General features: G+C 46.0%; 2 protein-coding genes across 5 annotated transcripts; one reads left to right on the plus strand and one right to left on the minus strand.

The window, feature by feature from the left end:
* Nucleotides 1-43: 43 nt before the first annotated feature.
* Lysmd1 (LysM domain containing 1) lies at nt 44-15,766 on the plus strand. The gene is made up of 3 exons (XM_042682168.1): nt 44-838; nt 13,974-14,338; nt 15,345-15,766. The coding sequence occupies exons 1-3, from the start codon at nt 659-661 to the stop codon at nt 15,478-15,480; spliced, it is 681 nt and encodes a 226-aa protein (XP_042538102.1). The 5' UTR covers nt 44-658; the 3' UTR covers nt 15,481-15,766.
* An 849-nt stretch (nt 15,767-16,615) lies between these two features.
* On the minus strand, nt 16,616-19,773 carry Tnfaip8l2 (TNF alpha induced protein 8 like 2). Of its 4 annotated transcripts, none has more exons than XM_042682288.1 (2): nt 19,669-19,773; nt 16,616-17,688 (listed from the first exon to the last, which is right to left on the minus strand). In XM_042682288.1, exon 2 carries the CDS (start codon nt 17,655-17,657, stop codon nt 17,103-17,105), a length of 555 nt encoding a protein of 184 aa, XP_042538222.1. In that variant the 5' UTR covers nt 17,658-17,688; nt 19,669-19,773; the 3' UTR covers nt 16,616-17,102. The 4 variants fall into 4 exon arrangements, with proteins under 4 accessions (XP_042538222.1, XP_042538224.1, XP_042538223.1 ...); XM_042682290.1 differs by having other exon boundaries at nt 16,616-17,711; nt 19,669-19,761; XM_042682289.1 differs by having other exon boundaries at nt 16,616-17,684; nt 19,669-19,760.
* Nucleotides 19,774-27,904: the final 8,131 nt, after the last annotated feature.

Consider the following 27,904-nt stretch of genomic DNA (forward strand, 5'->3'; position numbering starts at 1 on the left):
GACCTCGCGGAGACCGCGGAGCCTTCTGGGAAATGAAGTCTCATTTTCAAAGAGCTTGCGGCTCGGCTGGCCCCCGGCCTTTTGCCTCTTGGTGAATTCACTGCGTCGGGAGAACGGGACCCCAGGTGTGGTGGCCAAGTTTAAGACTGTGACCTGTCTGGTCCGGAGCGAGCCTTTGAGGATCTCAGAGTGGAAAGTGTACTACGAACTCACGCAGACCTCACGCGCATCGTCTGCAGCTACAGCCTACCTGAGATGGGCCTGACTTATTCCTAACCCTAGCAGGCGAAGCCCCCGGACGGGGCAGAGTTCGGCATGTAGGGACCACCCGAGACCCGGCTGCGGGCTTTGGGATAATCTGAGGAGATTGTGAAAAGGAGGATATTTAGAGTTAAAAGGTCAGAGGTCAGGGTGGCGAGGAGTTGTCGGGGGTGAGAAATCGGAGGGGTCAATACACCGTGGACAGATGTGTAGGTGAGGGGGTGTGGAGAAAGGCAAAATCGGGAGGCGTGGTGTCGGAGGAAGCCGAGAGACTTAGGAAAGAAGAGAGGAGGGGAAAGGAATATCCATTCCCTGAGTTGCTTCGGGTCGTCACAGTCCATCACTTAGCCAGGCCTCCCAACGGTTGCAACCCTGCCCCGGCAGGGTGAGGAGATCCATGGCCTCTCCCTCTAGACAGCCCCCGCTTGGGGCGTCAGGGCTGCTGCAAGGGAGTCGGGCTCGTTCTTATGGAAGCCTGGTGCAATCAGCCTGCTCACCAGTGAGGGAAAGACGCCTGGAGCATCAGTTGGAGCCCGGAGATACCCTGGCTGGCCTAGCACTCAAATACGGGGTGACGGTGAGTCTTCCAGGATGGGGGTGTGATAGTCATTTAGGAGAGATTTAGTCCTGTGGAGAATTGGGTGGCCCAGGCAACCTCCCCTGATATTTCCCCTAATCGTGTTGTGGTCGGTTCCTGTCTTTATACATTTGATTTCCCATCTTCATGTTGCCCTGTCTGGTGGGGATAGATCTGGACCTACTGTCCCAATGGAGAGGAGCATCTTTTATTTATTATGCCAGACCCTGGGCTAGGGGCTTTACAGTCATTAACGTATGTGAGCCTCACATCCCCTATCAAATACACGACTATTGTTTTTCATGTGGATGAAGAAACTTGAGACTTTGGTAAAACAATTTGACTGGGGTCAGATAACTGAGTTCATTTAAACAGGTCTTACTGTACGGCTCGTACTATTAACTACATAGAATAATTTTAATTGAGAGTGATTAAACATTTACAGCAAGTAATGAAGAGCTGGGGGTTTTTAGTTCTAGATTCTAAAGTGCCTCCTTGGTATTCTGCTTTCTTTCCAACAAAATGCCCAACAGGCATTTTCTTTCTTTTCTTTCTTTCTTTTTTTTTTTTTTGTTGTTGGTTGGGGGAAGGCCTGGGCACTGTCCCTCAGCTCTTCAGTTCAAGGCTAGCGTTCTACCACTTGAGCCACAGCACCACTTCCAGCTTTTTTTCTGCTTATGTGGTGCTGAGGAATCGAACCTAGGGTCTCATGCATGCAAGGCAAGCACTTTACCACTGAGCCACCTTCCCAGCCCCAAACCAACATTTTCTATACCAAATATTTCAGGTTCTATTTAGAGGAGATAGGGGTAAAAAAATATATTGCATTAAAATTGATGAGATTCCCCCCATTTTCTGCTCCATCTTACATAAATAGATGTTGAATTTAGGCAACATTTCTATGCTTGCTATATTTAAAACACTATGGTAGCCCTTTTTAGAGATAGAAACGTAAATGTATCTTTGCTGTTTTGAGTTTTGTTTTGTTTTTTGCCAATCCTGGGCCTTGAACTGAGGGTCTAGGCATTGTCCCTGAGCTTCTTTTGTTCAAGGCTAGCTAGCACTCTACTACTTGAACCACAGCTCTACTTCTGGCTTTTTCTGCATATGTGGTACTAAGGAATTGAACCCAGGGCTTTATGCATGCTAGGCAAGCACTCTACCACTAAGCCAAATTCCTAGCCATTGTTTACTGTTTTTATGTCATTTAAAGTTTAGTGAGAAGCCTGGCATCCGTGGCTCATGCCTGTAATCCTAGCTACTCAGGAGACTGAGAGCTGAGGATCATGGTTCAAAGCCAGCCCGGGCAGGAAACTCCAAGAGACTCTTATCTCCAACAAACCACTCAGAAAACCAGAAGTGGCGCTGTGGCTCAAGTGGTAGAGTGCTTGCCTTGACCTGAAGAGTTGAGGGACAGGGCTCAGGCCAGAGTTCAAGTCCCTCTACTGACAAAATAAATAAATAGATAAATAGTGTAGTGAGAAATGAATGAGGATATAAATAATAGTCATAGATGACAGAATGTGGATGTGGTGTTTGTGGGTTCTAAGAAGGAGTGATGATATGACAAGTTTTTTGTTTTTAGTTTTTTATTTTTCTGTTTTTTGCCAGTCCTGGGGCTTGAACTCAGAGCGTGGGCACTGTCCCTGAGCTTCTTTTGCTCAAGGCTAGCATTCTATCACTTGAACCACAGTGCCACTCCCAGCCTTTTCTGTTTATGTGGTAGTGAGCTGTCAAACCCATGCATGCTAGGCAAGCACTCTACCGCTAAACCACATTCCCAGCCTGACAAATTTTTTCATAAAAGCAAGGGTAGAAGTATGGTGGTGGTGGCTCACACCTGTAAATACTAGCTACTCAGGAGGCTGAAATCTTAGTATCTCTATTGAAAGCCAGCCCAGGCAAGAAAGTCTGTGAGACTCTTACCTCCAATTAACCACCAGAAAAACAGAGGTGGAGCTGTGGCTGAAGTAGTAGAGTGCTGACCTTGAGCACAAAAGCTCCTGGACAGTGCTCACCACCAGAGTTAAAGCCCCAGGACCAGCACCAAAACAAAACAAAAAAAACAGAAAACAATATTTTTACTTGGAAGGAGACAGGAGTGGCATTAGTTCGAGCCTTAAGGGTTTCTTTACTATTAGCCTTGAAAGACTTTTTCTCCTAAGCTCTTTCCTATAAGTCTCTGGAATCCATTGTTTATATCTTTTTCTTTGCAATGGTCTATATACTTTTTTTTGGGGGGGGGGTCCAGTCGTGGGGCCTGAACTCTGGGCCTGGGCGCTGTTTCTCAGCTCTTCAGCTCAAGGCTAGTGCTCTACCACTTGAGCCACAGCGCCACTTCCGGCTTTTTTCTTTTTGCTTATGTGGTGCTGAGGAATCGAACCCAGGGCCTCATGCATGCAAGGCAAGCGCTCTACCACTGAGCCACCTTCCCAGCCCGGTTTCCATACTTTTTAAAAATAGGAACTATTTGTCAGGCACTGATAGCTCACATCTGCAATCTGGAGGCTGAGATCTGAGGGTTGAGGTTTGAAGCCAGCTCTGAGATAACTTTGTGAAACCCCATCTCCAAAATAACCAGCAAACAGCAGGACTAGAGGTACAATTCAAGTGGTAGAGCACCAGGCATATAAACAATCTGAGAAAGCTCAGGGCTCTAAGTTCAACCCCAGTATCAGCAAAAAAAAAAAAGAGTAAGTTTTTATTGCCCCTAACTTTTGGGGCTTGAGCTCAGGGCCTGGGTGCTGTCCTTGAGCTTCTTTTTGCTCAGGGCTAGCACTCTACCACCTAAGCTATGTGGGGCTTCGTGATGCTAGGCAAGCACTCCACCACTAAGCACCATTCCCAGCCCCCTTCAACTTTTTATCTCTAAACTCTGGCATAGTCCTCAGCACATACATGCTTTAAAATGTGTGTTTTTTTTTTCAAGCCAGTCATGGTAGTACATAGCTATAATTCCATCATTTCAGAGATTGAGGCAAGACTATGTCAAGTTCAAGGCCAAACTGGGCTACCCTGTCTTTAAAAAGAGAGGTGGCCCAGTGCTGGTGGCTGATCCCTGTAACCCCAGCTACTCAAGGAGGCTGAGATCTGAGGATCAGGGTTGAAAGCCAGCCAGGGCAGGAAAATCTGTGAGAGTTTTATCTCCAATAAACCACCAGAAAATCGGAAGTGGTGCTGTGGCTCAAGTGGTAGAGCTCTCGCTTTGAGCTAAAGAGCTTAGGGACTGTGCTTAGGCCTAGAGTTCCAGCCCCACGACCCACCCGAGAGAGGGGTGGAGGAGGAAAAAGAGAAATAAGAGAAATGGCCAATTATTCTCAGTACTGAAGAGAATAGGGAAAAAAGAAAGAACTAGGCTACTCAGCAATTATTAATTTCTTGAGATTTCTTTCTTTCTTTCCTTCTTCCTTCCTTTTTTTTTTTTTTGTGGGTCATGAGGCTTGAACTCTGGGTCTGGGTGCTGTCCCTCAGCTCTTCAGCTCAAGGCGAGCGCTCTACCACTTGAGCTACAGCACCACTTCCGGTTTTCTAGTGGCTTATTGGAGATAGGAGTCTCATAGTCTTTCCTGCCCAGGCTGGCTTTTAACCGCGATCCTCAAATCTCAGCCTCCTGATTAGCTAGGATTACAGGCGTGAGCCATTGGCGCCCGGCTATCCTTCCTTCCTTCCTTTCTTTCTTTCTTCCTTTCTTTCTTTCTTTCTTCCTTCCTTCCTTCCTTCCTTCCTTCCTTCCTTCCTTCCTTCCTTCCTTTCTTTCTTCCTTCCTTCCTTTCTTTCTCTCTCTCTCTCTTTCTTTCTTCCTTCCTTTCCTTCCTTCTTTCCTTTCTTTTCTTTTCTGTGATCCTAAGGATCAAACATAAGGTTTCTGCAATGCTAGGCAATTTTCATACTACCACTAAGCTCCACATCCAGCCAGAGTTTCTCTCTCTCTCTTTCTTTTTGTCAGTCGTGGGGCTTGAACTCTGGGCCTGGGCGCTGTCCCTCAGCTCTAAAGCTCAAGGCAATTGCTCTATCACTTGAGCTACAGCACTACTTCCAGTTTTCTGGTGGTTTATTGGAGATAAGAGTCTTAGGGTATGGGCTGGGAAAGTGGCTCAGTGGTAGAGCGCTTGCCTTGCATGCATGAGGCCCTGGGTTCGATTCCTCAGCACCACATAAGCAAAAAGAAAAAAGCCGGAAGTGGTGCTGTGGCTTAAGTGGTAGAGCGCTAGCCTTGAGCTGAAGAGCTGAGGGACAGCGCCCAGGCCCAGAGTTCAGGCCCCACGACTGGACCCCCCCCCAAAAAAAAAAAAAAAAAAAAAGAGTCTTAGGGTCTTTCCTGGCCAGAAAGACTGGGTTTGAACTGCGATCCTCAGATCTCAGTCTCCTGAGTAGCTAGGATTACAGGCGTGAGCCAGCGGTACCCGGCTCTTTTTTCCCTTTCTTTCTTTTCTTTTCTTTCTTTCTTTTTTTTTTTGCCAGCTTTTTCTGCTTATGTGGTGCTGAGGAATCGAACCCAGGGCCTCATCATGCAAGGCAAGCGCTCTACCACTGAGCCACCTTCCCAGCCCCCCTTTCTTTCTTTCTTTCTTTCTTTCTTTCTTTCTTTCTTTCTTTCTTTCTTTCTTTCTTTCTCTCTCTCTCTCTCTCTCCTTTCTTTCTCTTTCTTTCTTTCTTTCTTTCTTTCTTTCTTTCTTTCTTTCTTTCTTTCTTTCTTTCTTTCTCTTTCTTTCTTCCTTCCTTCCTTCCTTTCTTTCTTTCTCTCTCTTTTTTCTTTCTCCTTCGTTCCTTCGTTTCTTCTTCCTTTGTTCCTTCCTTCCTTTCTAATGTTTTTTCTTGACAGTACTGGCATTTAACTCAGGGCCTCCTACTTGATAAAGTAGGGCACTCAACCATTTGAGTCAAACCTCCCACTCTATTTTTTGTTGTTGTTGTTGGTGGTGGTGGTCATGGGGCTTGAACTCAGGGCCTAAGCACTATCTCTGAGATTTTTGGCTATTACTTGAGCCATAGCTCCACTTCTGGCATTTTGGTAGTTCATTAGAGATAATTCTCTAATGGCTTTCCTGGACTATGCACCAAGATCCTCAAATCTTTTTTTTTTTGGGTCCGGTTGTGGGGCCTGAACTCTGGGCCTGGGCGCTGTCCCTCGGCTCTTCAGCTCAAGGCTAGCGCTCTACCACTTGAGCCACAGCACCATTTCCGGCTTTTTTCTTTTTGCTTATGTGGTGATGAGGAATTGAACCCAGGGCCTTGAGCATGCAAGGCAAGCGCTCTACCACTGAGCCACCTTCCCAGCCCCAAGATCCTCAAATCTTAACCTCCTGAGTAGTAGGATTATAGGTATGAATGACCAGAAAAACTTTTTTTTTTTTTGGTTGGTTCTGGGGCTTGAACTCTGGACTGGGTGCTGTCCTTGAGTTCTTTAGCTCAACACCAGCACTCTACAACTTGAGCCACAATACCAGTTCTGGTTTTTGGTGGTTAATTGGAGATAAGAGTCTCTCCGACTTTTCTGGCCAGGCTGGCTTTGAACCGAGATCCTCAGATCTCAGCCTCCTGAGTAGTTTAGAATTATAGGCATGAGCCACCAGCACCCGGCTTGTTTTGACCCTTGATTAAGCCTCTTGAATAGCTAGCATTACAAGTAACCTGCTTGACTTTCTTAGACTTTCTTCTTTGGAAACTCTCTGTAATCTAGTGAATAAGAGCTTTAGATTCTGGTTCTATTCTCCATTCTAGCTTGGTCATTTCCCCTTAATTGAGGCCTGTTTCTCTACCATTTATAAAATAAGGGAAGTGTATTAACAAATAAAAGTTACTTAAGGGCCTGGGAAAGTGGCTCAGTGATAGAGTGCTTGCTTCGCATGCATGAGGCCCTGACTTCGATTCCTCAGCACCATATAAACAGAAAAAGCTGGAAGTAGTGCTGTGGTTCAAGTGGTAGAACACTAGCCTTGAGCTGAAGAACTGAGGGATAGCATTCAGGCCAAGTTCAAGCCCCACAACTAACAAAAAAATAAAAGTTACTTAATTTATTGCCTATAAATGAGGAAAGTGTGTGCTAGGCTCTATACATACATTATCATGTATCATCTTCATACAGTTATGAGGTGCAGAAGGTGTGGTAGTTCACTACTGTAATCTCAGCACTAGGTAGGCTGTTACAAGAGAATTACAAGTTTGGGGCTGGCCTGGGCTATATAGCAGGAACTGTCTAAAAAGAAAAAACAAAGGAAGTGGTGCTGTAGCTCAAGTGGTAGAGCGCTCGCCTTGAGCTGAAGAGCTGAGGGACAGCGCCCAGGCCCAGAGTTCAAGCCCCACAACCGCCAAAAAAAAACAAAAACAAAGATATTCGCAAGAAAAAACAAAGGACTATCAGGTAGATATAACTACTCCTGTTAGAAAATGAACAACGCTGGGTGCTCATGGATTATGCCTGTGATCCTAGCTACTCAGCAGGTTGAGATCCAGAGTACTAGGTTTGAAGCTAGGCTAGGCAGAAATATCTGAGAGATTCCAAAAAAACTAGGCTGGAGACATGGCTCTAATGAGCTTGGTACTAGCCAAGCAAGCAAACAAGCCAAGCAAGCCTGAGGCCCTGAGTTCAAAACCAAGGTAACAGAAAGGGGAAAAAAAAAAAACAATAAACTTGGGCAATGATGGCTCATGCCTATAATCCTAGCTACTCAGGAGGCCGAAATCTGAGGATCATGGTTCGAAGGGCAGCCCAGGCAAGAAAGTCTATGAGACTCTTATCTCCAATTAACCACCAAAAAGTATAAAGTACAGCTGTGGCTTAAGTGGTAAAATACTTGCCTTGAGCAAAAGAAACTCAGAGACAGGGTCTAGGCCCTGAGTCAAGCCCCAGGACCAACACGCACACACATACACGATGAAGCTACTCATTTCAAGGAGTAGTATTTTTTGGAGGATCTTGGTTTAAGACTAGCAGCTGTTAACATGAACCTTACCTGAAAAATAAACTAAAAACAAAAGAGCTAGATTATGGTTCAAGTGGTAGAATTCTGGCCTACTAAGTTTAAGGATCTGAGTTCAAACCACCACCAAAAAAGAAAAAAGAAAAGAAAATGAGGCTTAAGGATATAAAATAATGCTACCTTTTAAAAAAAATTTTTGTCAATACTGGTGTTTGAACTCAGAGACTTATAATTGCTCTGCAAGTGCTCTACCACTTAAGCCATACCCATAGTACCTGGGGGGTCAAACCCAGTGCATTGCACATGTGAACTACTCTACCACTGAGCTATAACTCCATCATACTTGCCCATAAGGCAAGTATTACAGCAATCATAACAGTATGCAGTATGAAAAGTAAGAAAGAAGGAAGGAATAGCTAATTACATGCTTTGAGAGTCCTGAAGATTGTAACACAAAGGGCGTGATGGCTGCTGAGTAAGTTTTCCCAAACTGAGAAAGGGAAAGTGGGCAGACATTTCAAGCAGAAGAAACAGCATGAATAAACACTCAAAAGTGTCAACTATCATGGAACCATCAAAGAAAAATGAAAAGTTCAGGGAAGTAAAAAATGTAGAGCTGGGTGCCAATGGCTCACAACTTTAATCCTAGCTACTCAGGAGGCTGAGATCTGAGGATTGTGGTTCAAAGCTAGACCCAGCAGGAAGGTCCGCGAGACTCTTATCTCCAATTAACCACCAGAAAATTAGAAGTGGCACTGTGGCTCGAATGATAGATTGCTTGCCTTGAGCTGAAGAGCTCAGAGACAATGCCCAGACCCAGAGTTCAAGCCCCACCATTGACAAAAAAAAGTATAGGTGGCCTTTTGCCACAGCCAAAGCTACACATTTCCCGTGGAAGCTAGTTTGAGAAAGCTTTTTTTTTTTCCCAGTCGTGGGGCCTGAACTCTGGGTCTGGGTACTGTCCCTCAGCTCTTCAGCTTGAGCTTCAGCGCCACTTCTGGCTTTTTCTGCTTATGTGGTGCTGAGGAATCGAAACCATGACCTCATGCATGCAAGGCAAGCACTCTACCACTGAACCACCTTCCCAGCCCTTGAGAAAGCTTTTGAATGCTAATTTACACTTTATCTTTTAGCTAATAGGAACCTAGAAGGTTTATAAACAGGTTATATTAGGTGATTGATCAGATTTATTTTTCTAGATGTCAAGAGGAACATGTGTAGGAATGAAAGAAGAGCAGTTAAACTGTTAGAATAAGCCACATGAGAAATACTGTAAGGCAATGACAGTAGACATAAAATGAGACCAAATATGAGAGAGATCTTTTTTGGGGGGGGAGGGGTAGAGGGTCAGTAGTGGGGCTTGAGCTCTGGGTCTGGGTGCTGTCTCCAAGCTCTTCAGCTCAAGGCAAGTGCTCTACCACTTGAACTACAGTGCTACTTCTGGTTTTCTGGTGGTTTATTGAAGATAAGAGTCTCATAGACTTTCCTTCCTCAGGCTGGCTCTGAACCGCGATCCTCAGATCTCAGCCTCCTTAATAGCTAGAATTGCAGGTATGAGTCACCAGCACCTGGCTTCAATTAAGATTTTTTTTTCTTAGCTTGTATTGGTTGTAGAAGGTAGGTTTCATGGCTGGGAAAGTGGCTCAGTGGTAGAGTGCTTGCCTTGCATGCATGAGGCCCTAGGTTCGATTCCTCAGCACCACATAAGCAGAAAAAGCTGGAAGTGGCGCTGTGGCTCAAAGTGGTAGAGCACTAGCCTTGAACTGAAGAGCTGAGGGACAGCACCCAGACCCAGAGTTCAGGCCCCAGGGCAAAAAAGAAAAAAAAAGAAGATAGGTTTCATTGTGGCATTTCTATACATGAATATAATCTGCCTCATCAACTTCACTCCCTCTTACTGTCCCTTATTCTCCCTCTGAGTTCTTTTTTTTTTTTTTTTGGTTGGTCCTGGGGCCTGAACTCTGGGCCTAGGCGCTGTTCCTCAGCTCTTTAGCTCAAGGCTAGTGCTCTACCACTTGAGCCACAGCGCCACTTCTGGTTTTCTGGTGGATTTTTGGAGATAAGAGTTTCTCTGCCTTTCCTGCCTGGGCTGGCTTTGAACCTCGATCCTCAGATCTCAACCTCCTGCGTAGCTAGAATTATAGGCGTGAGCCAAGGGCTCCCAGCTCCCGGCTCCCTCCAACTTTTTTTTTTTTTTTTTTTCGGTTCTGGGGCTTGAACTTGGCCTGGGAGCTGTCCCTCCACTGTTCAGCTCAAGGTGAGTGCTCTACCACTTAAGCCACAGTTCCTGTTCCAGCCTTTTCTGTTTATGTGGTGCTGAGAACTCAAACCCAGGGCCTCATGCGTGCAAGGCAAGCACTGTACCATTGGGCCACCCTTCCAGCCCCCCTCTCTCCAACTTCTTAAAACAATTTTTACCAGTTTCATTATTCTCCTTCTATATATGCATAGAAAGTGCTTCAACCATATTCATCCACATTTACCCCCTCCATTCATCCTCCTGCTGATACCTGTCCTCCAACAGAGCCTGTTTTATTTTTCTGTCATTCTTTTTTTTTGTGTGTATATTAATTTTACCAAGGGATTTCACCATGGTATTTTATACATGCATATATCATATATTTTAATCAGAATAACCCCCTCTATTGCTCTTTCTTTGCCAATTCGCCTATGCCTCTATTGTTCAATAGCTTCTGGTGACATTCCTTACACCACCTAACTTAAGTATGACATTGATATTCCTAAACAGGTTCTACAGACATTGATAATTCTACTTTGCAAAGCCAGGGAAATGAGTGGTGATGCTAGCCATGTGTGTTCAGTGATGAATATATAGATACAAAGTAAATATTTGGTGGAAAAATTATTAGTATTACAGGACTGGGAATATGGCTTAGTGGTAGAGTGTTTGCCTAGCATGCATTAAGCCCTGGGTTCAATACTTCAGAACCACATAAACAGGAAAAGCAGAGTGGCTCAAGTAGTAGAGTGGTAGCCTTGAGCAAAAGAAGCTCAGGGACAGTGCCCAGGTCCTGAGTTCAAGCCCCAGGACTGGCAAAAAAAAAAATAGTATTACAATAATGAAAAGCAGGGGCTGGGAAGGTGTCTCAGTGGTAGAGTGCTTGCCTTGCATGCATGAGGCCCTGGGTTCGATTCCTCAGCACCACATAAGCAAAAAGAAAAAAGCCGGAAGTGGCACTGTGGCTCAAGTGGTAGCCTTGAGCTGAAGAGCTGAGGGACAGTGCCCAGGCTCAGAGTTCAGGCCCCACGACCAGACCCAAAAAAAATAAAAATAATGAAAAGCACTCCTAAGCACTGAAGATGTAGCTCAGTTGATAGAGCACTCTTCAGGCATCAGTCAAGAGGCCTGAGTTCTCTCCCCAGCACCAAAATAAGTAACTAAATAGCATTTATAGAAATAAAAAGATCTGAGATTCTAATTTCACTTCTACTATTAACTTGCTAAATAATCTGAAGCAAGTAGCTTTATCTCTCTGAGCCTTAGTTTCTTATTTTACATAGTGAGACTCTTCAGAGGTCTACAGGGTTGAAACTATTTTTACTGTAATAATAAGGTGAATAAGGTGCTCTTTTCTTTCTTCATTCTCATTTTCTCATGAATGCGTTGTGTTCTCTGAAGACTGTAAGTGTGATATTGCAGCAGATTGAATAGGCCAATCTTGTGGCTTTGTGTTGTCAGAATTAAAGTGTTTTCCCTAGTTTTTGTTGATTTTGATTTGAAAAATAGGAGGTTTTTGTCCATTAAAATAATTTCGTGGGACTGGGAAGGTGGCTCAGAGGTAGAGTGCTTGCCTCTCATGCATGAGGCCCTGGGTTCAATTCCTCAGCACCACAAAAGCAAAACAAGCCGGAAGTGGCGCTGTGGCTCAAGTGGTAGAGCGTTAGCCTTGAGCTAAAGAGCTGAGGGACAGCGCCCAGGCCCAGAGTTCAGGCCCCATGACTGACAAAAAAATAATAATAATAATTTCACAGGCTGGGAATGTGGCTTAGTGCCTCACATGCATAAGCCCTGTGTTTGATTGCTCAGTACCACATACACAGAAAAAGATGGTACTGGCACGGTGGCTCAAGTGGTAGAGTACTAGCCTTGAACAAAAGAAGCTCAGGGACAGTGCCCATGCCCAGAGTTCAAGTCCCAGGAGTGGCAAAAAAAAAAAAATTTCACTGGGTGGTCGGTGGCTCACACTTGTAATCCTAGCTACTCAGAAGGCTGAGATCTGAGGATCACAGTTCAAAGCCAGGTGGGCAAGAAAGTCTATGAGATTCTTTTTTTTTTTTTTTTTTTTTGGGTCCCGTCGTGGGGCCTGAACTCTGGGCTTGGGCACTGTCCCTCAGCTCTTCAGCTCAAGGCTAGCGCTCTACCACTTGAGCCACAGCGCCACTTCTGGCTTTTTGCTTATGTGGTGCTGAGAATCGAACCCAGGGCCTCAGGCATGCAAGGCAAGCGCTCTACCACTGAGCCAACTTCCCAGCCCCTCTATGAGATTCTTATCTCCAACTAACCAACAGAAAACTGGAAGTGGCTCTATGGCTCAAGTGGTAGACCTTGTCTTAAGCTGAAGAGCTCGGGGGCAGTGTCCAGGCCCAGAGTTCAAGCCCCACACAACTGACAAAAATAAATCAATAAACTGATTTTCCTAAAATTTTATCAGCTTTAATTATAATTTTTTTTGAAATATGGAGGTTTGAACTCAGGGGCTTACACTTGCTAGACAGATAAGCTACCACTTGATCAATATCCCCTTTTTGCTTTAGTTCTTTTTTTTTTTTTTTTTTTGGTCGGTTGTGGGGCCTGAACTCTGGGCCTGGGTACTGTCCCTCAGCTCTTCAGCTCAAGGCTAGCGCTCTACCACTTGAGCCACAGCGCCACTTCTGGCTTTTTCTGCTTATGTGGTGCTGAGGAATCGAACTCAGGGCCTCATGTATACAAGGCAAGCGCTCTACCTTTGAGCCACCTTCCCAGCCCCACTTTAGTTCTTTCTAAATAGAGTTTCTCATTTATGCTGGCCAGCCTAGACCCCAGTTCTTCTACTTACATTTTCCACATAGATAGGATGACAGATACATAGCAAAATATCCAACTTCTATTAATTGAGATGGAGGGGAGGTCTCTGGAGCTTTTTTGCCTGTGCTGTCCTAAACCACATTCCTCCCAAACATCACCTCTCAAGTAGCTAGGATTATAGGCATGAGCCACTAAACCTGGCTTCTCAGCTTTCTTTTTTTTTTTTGCCAGTCTTGGTGCCTGAACTCTGGGCCTGAGCGCTGTCCCTCAGCTCTTCAGCTCAAGGCTAGCGCTCTACCACTAGAGTCACAGCACCACTTCCGGCCTTTTCTGCTTATGTGGTGCTGAGGAATCGAACCCAGGGCCTCATGCATGCAAGGCAAGCACTCTACCACTGAGCCATCTTCCCAGCCCCTGCTTTTCATTATTGTAATACTATTTTTTTTGCCAGTCCTGGGGCTTGAACTCAGGGCCTGGGCACTGTCTCTGAGCTTCTTTTGCTCAAGGCTAGTGCTCTACCTCTTGAGCCACAATGCCACTTCCGGCTTTTTTTTTTCTTTTTGCTTATGTGGTGCTGGGGAATCAAACCCAGGGCCTCATGCATGCAAGGCAAGCGCTCTGCCACTGAGCCACCTTCCCAGCCCCTCAATTTTCATTTTAAAGACCTTAAATTTCAGGCTTTAAGTAAAAGCTTTTGTCTCAGTAATTTGAAAAACATAAAAGGGCCATAAGACTAGGCAATATAACTTTTTATTTGTAAGATAGAGTTATCCTTTTTTTTGCTGTTATTGTACTGAGATTTGAACTCAGACTCATGCTTGCTAGAAATTACTCTGTCACTTGAGCCTTACTTCTAGCCTAGTCCTAGTCATTTGTTTTATGCTAGTCCTGGGGCTTGAACCCAAAACTGGGCATTGTGTCTTAGCTTTTCAATCAAGGCTGGTGCTCTACCACTTGATCCACAGTTCCACTTATGACTTTTTGGTAGTTAATTGGAACTAAGAATCTCATGGGCTTAACTGCCTGGGCTGGCTTCAATTTTCCTCAGATCTCACCCTCCTGAGAAGCTAAGACTACAGGCGTGAGCCACTGGTACTTGGCTTGTACAATGGCTTTGAAAAGCTTAAGATGGTAGATAAGATTGATCATTGTTACTGTCATTAATTTTGGTGACTTTTTATTTTTAAAGATGGAACAGATTAAACGTGCAAACCGCCTTTATACGAATGACTCCATCTTCCTAAAGAAAACCATCTACATTCCCATACTGACAGAGCCCAGAGACCTGTTCAACAGCTTGGATTCTGAGGAAGAGAAAGATGGAGAGGAAGAGGTACATTCAAGGAAGGCTGCAGCTCGTTCACACTCACCTGAGAGGAAGAAACGAGAGACAAGTTCTGGACGTGCCAATGGTGAAGTGCCCTCTACACCTGGCCACGAATCACCCCGACCTGTCCATGACCTCTCTGCCTCTGATTTCCTTAAGAAGCTTGATTTACAGATCAGCCTTTCAAAGAAGGCTGCTGCCCAGAAGCTGAGAAAAGGGGAGAGTGGGTGAGTCTTGAATGGTTCCTTAACAGTTCCTCCATAGTCTCCTCCATCTCACCCAAACCTCAAATACAAGTAAGGAACACAGTGCCAGCAGAAGCAAGCAGGGTACATTTTCTCTAGATGGCTCCAAGACATTGAGGCCAGAGCCAGTGGCTGCTTGAATGGGTTGAGGTGGTAGGAAACTAAGTTCCATTTCTTACTGGAGTAAAACAGTTGACCCTTCTTCATGCTGTGATCATCTATAGGCACTCAAACACTTGAACCATGCCCTGAGCCCAGCTTTTTTGCTGGTTATTTTGGCAATGTAGCTTTGTGGATTTTTCTTTTTTTTTTTTTTTTTTGTCGGTCATGGGGCCTGAACTCTGGGCCTGGGAGCTGTCCCTAAGCTCTTCAGCTCAAGGTGAGTGCCCTGTACTTGAGCCACAATGCCACTTCTGGCGTTTTCTGCTTATGTGGTGCTGAGGAATCGAACCCAGGGACTTGTGCATGCAAGGCAAGCACTTTACCACTGAGCCACCTTCCCAACCCCTCTCTATGGATTTTTTCTTTTTCTTTTTTTGGGGGGGAGGGGTCTAGTCGTGGGGCCTGAACTCTGGGCCTGGGCGCTGTCCCTCAGCTCTTCAGCTCAAGGCTAGTGCTCTACCACTTGAGCCACAGTGCCACTTCCAGCTTTTTTCTTTTTTTGCTTATGTGGTGCTGAGGAATCGAACCCAGGGCCTCATGCATGCAAGGCAAGCACTCTTCCACTGAGCCACCTTCCCAGCCCTCTATGGATTTTTTTCTACCCAGGATTTCTCAGGATTGCTGAACTGCAATCCTCTGGATCTCTGCTGGGAGAGCAGCTAAGATTATGGGAAGTGTGAGCCACCAGCATGTAGCTATTGATACTTCATCTTAGAGCAATCAGTTCATGCATCAAGAGAGGAAGATAGCTTCTGTGAACCTCTTCCTTTGGCCCATTCTCAGATTCTTGCCTTGATCTGTCACCCTTTCCCCTGTTTCCTTACAGGGTGCCTGGGGAGCATGCAGCTCATCAGAGCTCTCCTCGGATGCAGCAACGAGCAGTCCTAGGTCCGGTGCCGCTGACCCGGACCTCTCGGACCCAATCACTACGAGAGCAGGAAGATGAAATTTTCAAGCTCTGATGTCCCCAGAGCAGACTTTGAGAAGCAGGGTATTACAGAAACAATTTGAGGGGAGAAGAGCCTGAGGTGAGGCTCAGGAACCCAGCCTCGCTGCCTGCCTCCCTCTACTCCAGCCATCTTCCCCAGCTTTCTTGTCTATCAAGAATTCCACCATCTGGGACAATTATTATTGTTGTTGTTATTGTTTTGATAGAAATAGGAGATGGGGACTAGACTCCTTCCCATTTCGGGAGCTGAATCTAGAGTTGTCTTTTAGATTCAGAAGGCTCTTTTACCACCCTCTCCCCTCCTCACCCTCCCCCCCCCCCCCCCCATCCCTGTCCTCTCCTTACCATTTCCTGGCTTTAGAGGAAGGAAACTTCAACTTTCTCCCCATCTCCAACTAAGTTACCTAACTTATTTGGTGCTATCTTGAAGTACTATTTATTTGCTGTATCTAATTCCTTCCCACTCAGCTAATACTGGGGACTTGTAGAGCTCCAGGCTGAGGGGGACCCCAGGAACATTGCCAGCTCCTCACCTCCCTGCCTCCTTAGCCTTAGTTGTCACCCAGGGCGGAGGAATCAGTGATCTAGCATCGCTGCACAGAATGGTGAACTCTACTGCGTCTTTTTCTCAGTGTCAAGGTAAAAGGCTGTCTTGACCATCCTAACCAATTACCAATAACTTTTTCACAATTCCTGCTCTGAGAAAAAGCAGTCGCATAAGGACCTGAGCTCTGTTCCCCCAGTTCCCCTGCTAGCCTGTGGGTTGCTGAGGGATGAGAAATAAATGCCTTGGGGCTTGAAGAGGAGGATAGTTGTAGGAGTCTCTTGGTAACAACACCCCCTTCCCATCAGAGCGTGTCTAGGCCTTGCTTCTCACTGCATATTTATTTGCAATATGTAGCACTGATCTGCAGTACAGCTTGTTGTTGTTGTTGTTGTTGTTGGTGTGTGTGTGTGTGTGTGTGTGTGTGTGTGTGTGTGTCTTAAACAGAAATAGTAGTCGAGAGAACCTCAGAATACTGGAAATATGCCTCAGTGTCCTGTGTGGAAATGGTGAGAGGTTTGATGGATGGTGTTTGTATACCTCCTTTCTGTTGCAATGATCCTAAGGTACAAGAAGCTGGAGAGATTAAACATTGAGCCCTATGCATGTTTTAGTAGCTTTATTTCCCTGGTGAGAATCTCTCTTGCCTGGCCTCTTCTCCCTTCATTCTGAAACAGAGCCTGCAGTAGCTATCCAAACTCTGCCTAGAACTAGAAGTCTACCTTGTCTCGAAGGGCCACCAGCACCCCCCTTCAGTCTTCAGTACCCCCACAGGGCTCTATGGGCTATCCCCTGTTTTCTCGGGCTGTAAGGACACAGATTTCCTGTTTTAGGCATCCTTCCTGGGAGACGGAGAGAGATCCAAGTTTCACTTCGCCTTTTTCAGGCAGCTCCATTTCCTGTGCTGGGGCTGGAGGAGAAGCCTGACCCCGCTCGGCGTGGCTCCTGCCCCAGCAGCCCGGGGGGGGCGGGGTGAGGGTGAAGCCCGAGGACCCAGAAGCGCTAGGCCGGCGGAGCAGGGTCAGAAAGCCCGCGGCCTGTGGTCATCCCAGCGCAGCCCTTTAGCCAAGGTCCGGCGCTGGGGCCGGCGCTCAGAGCTTGCCCTCGTCCAGCAGCTTCCGGAGCCCATCGCAGATCTTGCCCAGGTGCTGGGTGAAGTCAGGCCCGTACAAGGCGGTGAGCAGGCCCGGGTCAGAGAAGTGATCGAACACGTGGCGGATGCGGCCGTGGGACTTGGCCGTCAGGTGGTTCGCCACCAGCTCCAGCAGCACGTCTCGGCATTCGGTGAGCAGGCCGGCCAGCACCGCAGCCTCGAAGGTGAAGTCCACCTCCCCAAAGCTAAGCGCCGTCATGGCACCCTGCCGAAGCTTCTGGCGAAAGCGCTCAGCCAGGGCCAGCTCACTGGGAGCAAAGCAGTCGTTGCGGTGGAGCACGGCCACTTTGACAGCTACCTTGATCAAGTCCTTGATGACCCGCTGAGCCTGCGGCCGGCTGTGCGTGTACTCCTTAGACACCCGGTAGAGCTCGTCCAGGACCTCGCTACTGGTCTCGTCGATGAAGAGATGCACCACAGACCGGCCTGCCATCTTACTCAGTAGTTTCTTCTCCGCTTGCAGTGCCAGATTCCTTGAACTGAAGGACTCCATAGTGCTTGGGCTGATGGTATGTGGTCAGTCACTAGAAGAGAGGCCACAGGCTTCCTTAGGAAGAGAAATGAAGCCGGGTGCCAGTAGTTCAGGCCTGTAATCCTAGCTACTCAGGAGGCTGAGATCTGAGGATTGCTGTTCAAAGCCAGCCCAGGCAGGAAAGTCCCTGTGAGACTCTTATCTCCAATTAACCACCAGAAAATCGGAAGTGGTGCTGTGGCTCAAAGTAGTAGAGTGGCTAGCCTTGAGTGAAAGAGCTCAGGGACAGCGCCCAGGCCCTAAGTTCAAGCCAGTTAAGTCTTAGGCCAGGTACCTTATTGCCACTAGAATGGAGAGGGTATGTTTCCTTGGCTGGTAGTTCTCACAGCTGCCGAATGCATGCCAGGACTGGGGTTGGAATTCAACCCTTGCATTCTCACTTGACTTTTTCTCAAGGCCGACACTCTACCACTTAAGCCACACCTCCACTTCTGGCATTTTGCTGGTTAATTAGAGATAAAAGTCTCTCAGATTTATCTGCTGGCACTGGCTTTGAATCTCTATCCTCAGCTCCCAGCCTCCTGAGTAGCTTGGATTACGGCATGAGCCACTAGCCCCAGCTTCACAGATGCCTTTTTTTTTTTCCAGTCCTAGGGCTTGAACTCAGGGCCTGGGCACTGTCCCTAAGCCTCTTTTGCTCAAGGCTAGCACTCTACCACTTGAGCACAGTGCCATTTCTGGCCTTTTCTGTGTATGTGGTACTGAGGAATCAAACCCAGGGCTTCATGCATGCTAGGTGAGCACTCTACCCCTAAGCCACATTCTCAGCCTCCAGATGCCATTTTTGAGAGCTATATTCTCTAGGAGCTATAGGTATTACTCTTTGGTTTCCAGCTGAGCAAACTGAGGCTTATGTGAAATTATTTACCTAATGAATACGAAACACAACCTTTTCTGACTCCAAAAGCCCATGTCAGCTGGTATGCTTCATAATCTTGAAAGAAATGATGATAAAGTACTCCCAGTACTCCTAGTAAGAATAATGAAACTTTCCTGAGAGCCTATATACCAAGCGCTCTATGTGAACCACCTCAGCCTTCCCACAAAGTAGGTGTATTCCTTATTTTTCAATGAGAAAACTGAAGCTAAGAGAAAGCAAGCAAGTTGGCTGAAATCACTAGTAAATGATAAAATAGGGTTCCAACCAAATAATTCAAAGAACCTTCTGGAATGCAGCCAGTGGGTTGAAGCAGGGAAAAAGTGCGGAAAACAGACTGTACTAAGGTCTAAGGTCTGCTTGGCTGGCCTGGGACCCTCTGCCTATCTGCCGCGTGTGTCCAGGGTTCGCTCCCCGTGGTTCTGCTTGTTTTGCTTCTTACTTCCCCCTCCCCTGCTCTGCAGGATGTGGCTGTGACCGCAGGGAGGAACAGCCTCACCCTCTCCCCTAAATGAAAAATAGGAGTCTGAAGAAACAGAGGAGGTGGGTAACGGGGGGCAGAGGGGATCCTTCCCCAGTTGAACCATTCTACTGGGAACCCACATTTTTGATGTGTTTCCCGCTTACCTGGGCCATGCTTCACAGCCGGAAGAGGCCATTGCTCCGTGAAGCCTTCCTTCCTCCCTGGCCTTCCTGTTACCCAGCTCTCCATTGGCCCTGCTGCCCTCTCAAACTGGCCCTGTTGCCCTTCTCAGTCTCCTTGTTATGGCCTCCTTTCTCTTGTCTGGGACTTTCCAATGGTTGTGTTCTCTCCCTGGACCTGACTCATCCACTTTCATGTCTCTTAAGACTTCTTTTGTATCTCAAGGCCTCTGTCACACGCTCATGTCCACCCCTGTCCCTGCAGCCCTACCCCCTCCTCTATCCCAAGTCATATCTTTATTGCAGAGGCTACTTTTGCTTGAGCAGACTCAAGATTTCTACAGGTGAGCGTTTCACAATATGGAAAGAAATCTCAGGCTTAAAAAACTGGGGACCTTTCTGCCTCTGTCACCCGGAGGCTTACCCTTCTGTCAATCATTGCCAATCCCTCACCTGGTATGTCCTGGGTGCCAGTCTTGCTTGCCTTGGATGTTCCCGGAGAGCTGACAGAATGGAGAAGCTTCTCAGAAGCACTTTGGCCTAACTCCACCCCTCAAGCCCCGCCCACCTGTTCTACCCAACCTCCCGTTCATCACTCACCAAGAAGGCCTATGGCCCAAGAACAACCTTTTGATTGACAAAGGTCAAAAGGAATAGAATTCTGTGAGGCGTGGACTTGACTCTTTGAGGTGGGGTAGAGGAGCTGTACATCCCCACCTCCCTCAATTTCCGCTGACCTTTTCTTTTTCCTTGCTGCCTTCACTCCTTGAAATCCAATTTTTTTTCAGTATATATTTCTTATTGTAAAGATACTGTACAGAGGAGTTACAGTTACATGACTAAGGTAATGAGTACATTTCCTATCAAACATTGTTAACCTCCTCCTTTATTTTTCCCCTACCATCCCTTCCCTCCCCTTGAAATCCTATTTCTGAGAAACTGAGAAAGAAGCAAAGTCCAAATGGCTGCATTCAGATCCAGTGGGGAAATTTGTGAAGCCTGAAGAGTTTTTCAGAGAGGCAACATAACTGCAGGCATCTTCTTTTGCCTGGCAGGTAATGGTGCAGATTGTCCCAGCCAATACTTGAAGAAAGGAAGTTACTGGAGCCAGGCTGCTGAACCACCTGTGACCAGCAGGGGTCAGGAGTGCATTGGATTACTGGAGGATCAACCCTACAAAGTGGTGTAGCAGTTACAGAGAAGCAAACATAAAGGGGAAGTTCTTGAAGGAAGCAAAAGTATTTGCTATCAAGAATCTTACAGTAGTGCACATCTGTTAACTCAGTTTCTTGGGAGGCAGAGTTAGGAAGATCTTAATCTTTGACTGTCCAGGGCAAATGCTTTGAGATCTTAAATCTAAAACAGTAGTGAAGCTGAGCAGGTGTAATCCTAGCTACTCAGGAGGCTGAGATCTGAGGATCACAGTTCAAAGCCAGCCCAGGCAGAAAAGACTATGAGACTCTTATCTCCAATAAACCACCAGAAAACCGGAAGTGGCGCTGTAACTGAAGTGGTAGAGCACTCACTTTGAGCTGAAGAGCTGAGGGACAGCGCCCTGGCAAAGAGTTGAAGCCCCACAATGGACAAAAAAAAAAAAAAAAAAAACTAGTACAAAAAAAAAGGGCTGGGAGTGTCTCTCAAGTGCAAACCTGAGGCCATAAATACAAACTGTAGGACTACCAAAAAAGAAAAATCTTGGGGCTGGGAAGATGGCTCAGTGGTAGAGCGCTTGCCTTGCATGCCTGAGGCCCTGGGTTCAATTCCTCAGCACCACATAAGCAAAAAGAAAAAAGCCGGAAGTGGCGCTGTGGCTCAAGTGGTAGAGCGCTAGCCTTGAGCTGAAGAGCTGAGGGACAGCGCCCAGGCCCAGAGTTCAGGCCCCATGACCGGACCCAAAAAAAAAAAAAAAAAAAGAAAAATCTTACAACCTGGTCAGGGAGAAGAATTTAAGCATAGATAATGATAATACCAACAAAGTCTATTAGCCTTGATGGAGGTTTAAAGAAGCTTGGATTCACTTTGACAGTGGAGAAAACAAAGACTTGCAAGGGTAGATTAAAGTCTCTAGTAGAGATGGGGATGAATGAAGCACTTTCCAGAAGACGGGAATAACTTAAAAATAACACATGGAATAAACCTAATCCGTGGCACTCACCAGAAGCGATGACTTGTTTTGTATGTCTGGAGGCATAGGTTGTCTGAGAACTGAAGAAGGAAAAAAGTCCAGGATATGACAGGCTTTAAAGCGTTTATGCTTAAGCAAGGTGCTGGTGTGGCTCACGCCTGTAATCCTAGCTACTCAGGAGGCTGAGATCTGAGGATCACGGTTCAAAGCCAGGCCGGGCAGGAGAGACCGTGAGACTCCTATCTCCAATAAACCACCAGAAAACCGGAAGTGGCGCTGTAGCTCAAGTGGTAGAGCGCTCGCCTTGAGCTGAAGAGCTGAGGGACAGTGCCCAGGCCCAGAGTTCAAGCCCCACGACCACAAAAAAAAAAAAAAAAAAAAATCCAAGAGTAGACAAGTCTCAAGAGATTCCTATCTCCAGTTAACCAGCAAAAAGCTAGAAATGGAGACATGGCTCAACTGGCAGAGCACTAGCCATAAATAAAAAAGGCAGAGTAATAACCAGGCACTGGTGGCTTATGCCTGTAATCCTAGCTACTCAGGAGGCTGAGATCTGAAGATCTCGGTTCAAAGCCAATTTGGGGAGGAAAGGCCATGAGATTCTTATCTCCAATAAGCTTCCAGAAAACCAGAAGTGGTGCTGTGGCTCAAGTGGTAGAGTGTTTGCCTTGAGTTGAAGAGCTGAGGGACAGCGCCCAGGCCCAGAGTTCAAGCCCCACAACCGACAAAAAAAAAAAAAACAGAGCAAGAGTTCAAGGCCCTAAGTTCAAGTGTTTCAGTTGTGGCAAAAGAGCTCGGGTTTACCATGTACCGATGGCTCATGCCTGTAATCCTAGCTTCTCAGGAGGCTGAGATCTGAGGATCTCAGTTCAAAGCCAGCCTGGCAGGAAAGTCTGTGAGGTATATGTGGACACATGTACACATGTGCTCCAATCCTGGAGCTTGAACTCAGGGCCTGGGAGCTGTCACTGAGCTTTTTTGCTAAAGGTTCATGTTCTGCCCCTTGAACCACACCTCTACTTCCAGCTTTTTGGTGGTTAATTGGTTTGGTTTGTTTTTTTTTTTGGGGGGGGGTCAGGTTGTGGGGCCTGAACTCGGCCTGGGCGCTGTCCCTCAGCTCTTCAGCTCAAGGCTAGTGCTCTAGGTCTTGAGCCACAGCGCCACTTCTGGCTTTTTTCTTTTTGCTTATATGGTACCGAGGAATCGAACCCAGGGCCTCATGCATGCAAGGCAAGCACTCTACCACTGAGCCACCTTCCCAGCCCCTGTTTGGTAGTTAATTGGAAAGAAGAGTTTCATGGACTTTCCTATCTGGATTGTCTTTGAACCATGACCCTCAGACATTTCAGCCTCTTGAATAGTTACGATTATAGGCATGAACCACTAGTGCCCAGACCTGAGCTTCATCTCCAATAAACTACTTTAAAAAAGCTTGAAACCAGACGATGGTAGCTCACACCTGTAATCCTAGCTACTCGGGAGACTGAGATCTAAGGATTGTGGTTCAAAGCCAACCCAGGCAAGAAAGTCCGTGAGGCTCTTATCTCCAATAAACCACCAGAAAACGAAGTGGCGCTGTGGCTCAAATGGTAGAGCGCTTGCCTTGAGCTGAAGAGCTGAGGGGCAGCACCCTGGCTGAATTCAAGCCCCTTGACCACACATACACACATACACACACACACACACACACACACACACAGCCTGAAGTGGAGCTGTAGCACAAGTGGTAAAGCACTAGTCTTTAGCAAAAGAAGCTTAGGAACAGCACCCAGGCCCTGAGTTTAGCCTCAAGCCTGGCACCAAAGAAAAAAAGAGAAAGAAATTTTAGAGTCAGAGGATAGTGGAACATGGCTGAAATCCCAGTATTTGGGAGGCTGAGGAGGGAAGATCTCAAGTTCTAGGTCAACCTGGGCTGCATAGTAAGACCATGTTTAGGATAGGGTGATTCTAGAAGGGAAAGTATTAAAAAAAAATTGGTTAAAGAATGTACAGAAATTTAGAAGTAAAAGTAGTCAGCGTGCTTCTGATCTGAACGCATTTGTTCTCCACTTTGAAGACTTTGTACATGTATTCTCGCCTCTTTATCACCCTGAGTGGAGCTGAAAGTCCTTGTTACAACTTGGATTGTGAACAGTTGACAACTCTTTAAATTAAGAGATAGGATCTCATTATGTAGTCCTTTGATGACCTCAAACTCAAGATCCCTTTGCCTTAGTCTCTCAGTACTGAGATTATAGTCAAGTGCCACTCTTCCTAGCTGGTTGACAACTCTTTGAAAGAGTTTAGTGACAAGGAATGAAGAGAAATAGAAAGCTTAAGGGAATGGAGAACTGGATTGAGAGGGAGACTATTTTTAGCTTTTGGTTTAGTATACTTGTCATTGGCTAAGAAAAGCACCAGTGGAGAGATAGGCTAAGAAAATACAAAGGAGAACCATTCTCTTGCTGTTCTTACTATTCAGGAGGCTGACATCTGAAGAAAGAGGTTCAAAGTCAGCCGAGGCAAGAAAGTCTGTGAAACTCTTATCTCCAATTAAACAGCAAAAAGGCACAAATGGAGGTATGGCTCAAGTAGTAAAGTAAAAAAGCCAAGTGAGAGCATGAAGCCCTGAGTTCAAGCCCTAGAACTGGCACAAAAGAAAAAAAGGAAGAAAAGAAAATGGAAAGGAGTAAGGTGTAGGGGCAGATGGAAAAGAATGACACTGGATAGTGGTACATGCCTATAATCCCAACTCTTAGGAGGCTGATACAGGAAGATTGTGAATTTGAAGCCAGCCTGGGCTACATAGCAAGACTGTGTCTCAAAACTAAAAATAAAAAACAATGAACTAAATGTTCAGAAGAAGGAAGGGAGAGGTGAGGAAAGGGACGAGCATTTGTGTAGTTTGTTAGATGTTACCAAAATAGCCTATTTAATCCTCATGGTACTTTGTGAATTAAATGTCACTAAGTCCTTTTCTGCTGATGGAAAAAAAAAATGAAATCTTAAAGAGGTTAATGAGCTAGCACAGGGCAGAATGAGAATTTTATATGATTCTCAAGCACGTTTGTCGGGTTTTTTTTTTTTTTGTTTTGTTTTTGTTTTTGTTTGTCGGTCGTGGGGCTTAAACTCTGGGCCTGGGCGCTGTTCCTCAGCTCTTCAGCTCAAGGCTAGTGCTCTGCCACTTGAGCCATAGCACCACTTCTAGTTTTTTCTGCTTATGTGGTGCTGAGGAATCGAACCCAGGGCCTCATGCATGTGAGGCAATCACTCTACCCCTGAGCCACCTTCCCAGCCCCTCTCTTTTCTTTTCCTGATAAATTACCTGGCAAGTTTATGAAGTCATACATCATCAGCATGGCACAACAGTTTCTGCTTCTGTATGCCCTATCAATACACTGAGCACATTATACTCTGGGGACAAAACACTTGGTGACACCACCAAAATCACAGAAGTAAGTCATCTTTATGAGAAACACATTACCTAGTTGGAAGATAAGAAGAAAAATAAAAACACATGATGTGGTGGGGCTTGTGACTTACACTTCTTTGCTTTGCTAATTGCCCTAGACTAGACTTCCCATTAGACTGTAAACCCCTTGAAGACAGAGACCAAGTTTTATTGTGCACAGTAAATACTTGCTGAAAGAATAATTTCAAAACATGTCCAGGCTTGGCTGGGAAGGTGGCTCAGTGGTAGAGCGCTTGCCTTGCATGCATGAGGCCCTGGGTTCGATTCCCCAGCACCACATAAGCAAAAAAAAAAAAAAAAAAGCCAGAAGTGGTGCTAAGCCTCAAGTGGCAGAGTGCTAGCCTTGAGCTGAAGAGCTGAGGGACAGCGCCTAGGCCCAGAGTTCAGGCCCCACAACCGGACCCCCCCCAAAAAAAGAACATGTCCAGGTTTCAAGAGGGAAGGGAGGCTGGTGCTGCTGGCTCACACCTAGAATCCTAGCTACTCAGGAAGCTGAGATCTGAGGATCATGGTTCAAAGCCAGCCCAGGCAGGAATGTCCGTGAGACTCTTATCTCCAGTTAACCACCAGCAAACTGGAAGTGGTGCTATGGCTCAAATGGTAGAGTGCTAGTCTTGAGCTGAAGAGCTGAGGGACAGCGCCCAGGCCCAGAGTTCAAGCCCCATGACCAACCAAAAAAAAAAAAGAGGTAAGGGAGAAGCTGGGCTCCGGTGGCTCACGCCTGTAATCCTAGCTACTCCAGAGGCTGAGATCTGAGGATCAAGATTTGAAGCCAGCCCAAGCAGAAGTGAGCTCTTCTCTCTAGTAATGACCAAAAAGCCAGAAGTGGAGCTATGACTCAAAGTGTAGAGCACTGACCTTGAGCAAAAAAGCTAAAGGTCAGACTCCCAGGCCCTGAATTCAAGACAAAGTAGCCTTGCCTGTGTGCGCATGTGCACACACATAATACACACACACACACACACACACACACACACACACACACACACACACACACACACGAAAGAAAGCCACGTGCTGGTGGTTCAAACCTGTAATCCTACCTGAGATCTGAGAATCACAGTTTAAAGCCAGCCAGGGCAGAAAAGTCCATGAAACTCTTACCTCCAATTAATCACTAGAAAACTGGACGTGGCACTGTGGCTAAAAGTGGTAGAGTGCTAGCCTTGAGCAAAAGAAGCTCAGAGACAGTGCCCAGACCTTGAGTTCAAGCCTATGACTGCTACCAGCAGGGGACAGTCTCTGTAGTGGTAGAATGTCCATTTAAATTTACATAGGAATAAGGCTTTCTTTTATTTTCTCTTAATCTATACTTCCTTATAACAATCTCTGAACTTATCACATATAATTAGCAAATTAAAAGAGAAAAGAGGAACTTTTAGAAGAACAGTGATAATAAAATTAATACAATAAGAGAAGACTAGGGAGGGGTTGGGAATGTAGCTTAGTGGTACAGTGCTTGCCTAGTATGCACGAGCCTTTGGTTAGATTCCTCAGTACCACATAAACAGAAAAAGTCAGAAGTAGTCGGGCACCGGTGGCTCATACCTGTAATCCTAGCTATTCAAGAGGCTGAAATCTGAGGATCACAGTTCAAAGCCTGCCCTGGCAGGAAAGTCTGTGAGACTCTTATCTCCAATAAACCACTAGAAAACCGAAATGGCACTGTGGCTCACGCGGTAGAGCACTTGCCTTGAGCTGAAGAGCGCAGGGACAGCGCCCAAGCCCAGAGTTCAAGTCCCACAATTGACAAAAAAAAAAAAAGAAAGAAAGAAGAAAAAAGAAAAAAGAAAAGTCAGAAGTGGTACTGTGGCTTAAGTGGTAGAGTGCTAGCCTTGAGCAAATGAAGCTCAGGGACAGTGCCCAGGCCCTGAGTTCAAGCCCTAGAACTGGGGGGAAAAAAAGAAAGAAAGAAAGAAAGAAAGGGAAGAAGAAGGAAAGAAAGGAAAAGAAAGGAAGAAAGGAAGGAAGGAAGAAAGAAAAAAAAGAAAGGAAGGAAGGAAAGAAGGAAGGAAGGAAGGAAACACACACAAAAACTAGGGAAACAAGAAGACAGTTGGATATTGCAACATCTGTGATCAGAATTCTCTACATAAATTCTAGGCTTTGGGGTACTTGCTGTCATCTGGATGATTTTAAATGCTACTCTGAATAAACAAAACCTGATTCAAGGGCTGGGAGCCTGGCTCCAGTGGTAGAGTGCCTGTCTAGCCAGCACAGGCCCTGAGTTCAAGCCCCAGTACTGCCCAAAACAAAAACAAAACAAACAAAAATCTGGTTCAATGATGGCATCTTAAATGTATGCACCACTCTGAGTTTATGAGACATTTCACAATCTCCATGAAGTAGGCAGTTAGGCACAACATCCATTGAATATAACTGGTTTGTCCAAAGCTATTAACTAGAAGTTAATCTAAGTCTTAATATCTCCAGATTGTACCCTTTTTACTAGTTAACCACAGGAAGCCAGTAATACCTTTTTGAATCATCTCTATTTGATTATATTATATTATATTTATTTATATATGGTAAAACTGAGGTTTGAACTTGGGGCCACGTGCTTGCTAGGCAGGCTGTCTACCATCTGAGCCATGCTACCAGCCCTTAATAATCTCTATTTGAAACAGAATAAAAGTTATGGGTATAGCACAGTGGTAGAGCACTTGCCCAGCATGCATGAGGTTCTGGGCTCAATCTCAAGTATTAGAAGAAGAAGAAGGAGAAAAAGGAAGGAAGGAAGGAAGCCGAGGAGGAGGAAGCTGCTGCCAGTTACAGTGTGGTTCATACTTGTAATCGTAGCTACTTGAGAGGCAGAGATTGGAAATATGGAGGTTTGAGTCCAGCACAGGTAAAAAGTTAGGGAGGACTCATCTCAATGGAAAAGCATGGTGGTTACGCCTGCTATTTTTTGCTTCTTAGGAAGCTTAAGTAGGAGGATTGAGGTCAGACTCTCATGGACAAGAATGTGAGACTCTACCTGAAAAATAACTGAAGCATTAAGACATAGAACAGCTGCTTCCCAAGCGCGAAGCTCTAACTCAACCCAGTATCACACAGAAAAAAAAAGCAGAATAAAAGCACTTAGAATGGAAAAGTCCCAAATTTGGCTCAGC

Source organism: Dipodomys spectabilis, unplaced genomic scaffold (assembly GCF_019054845.1).
Source record: "Dipodomys spectabilis isolate Male_0828 unplaced genomic scaffold, ASM1905484v1 ptg000069l, whole genome shotgun sequence".
Lineage (NCBI taxonomy): Eukaryota > Metazoa > Chordata > Mammalia > Rodentia > Heteromyidae > Dipodomys > Dipodomys spectabilis.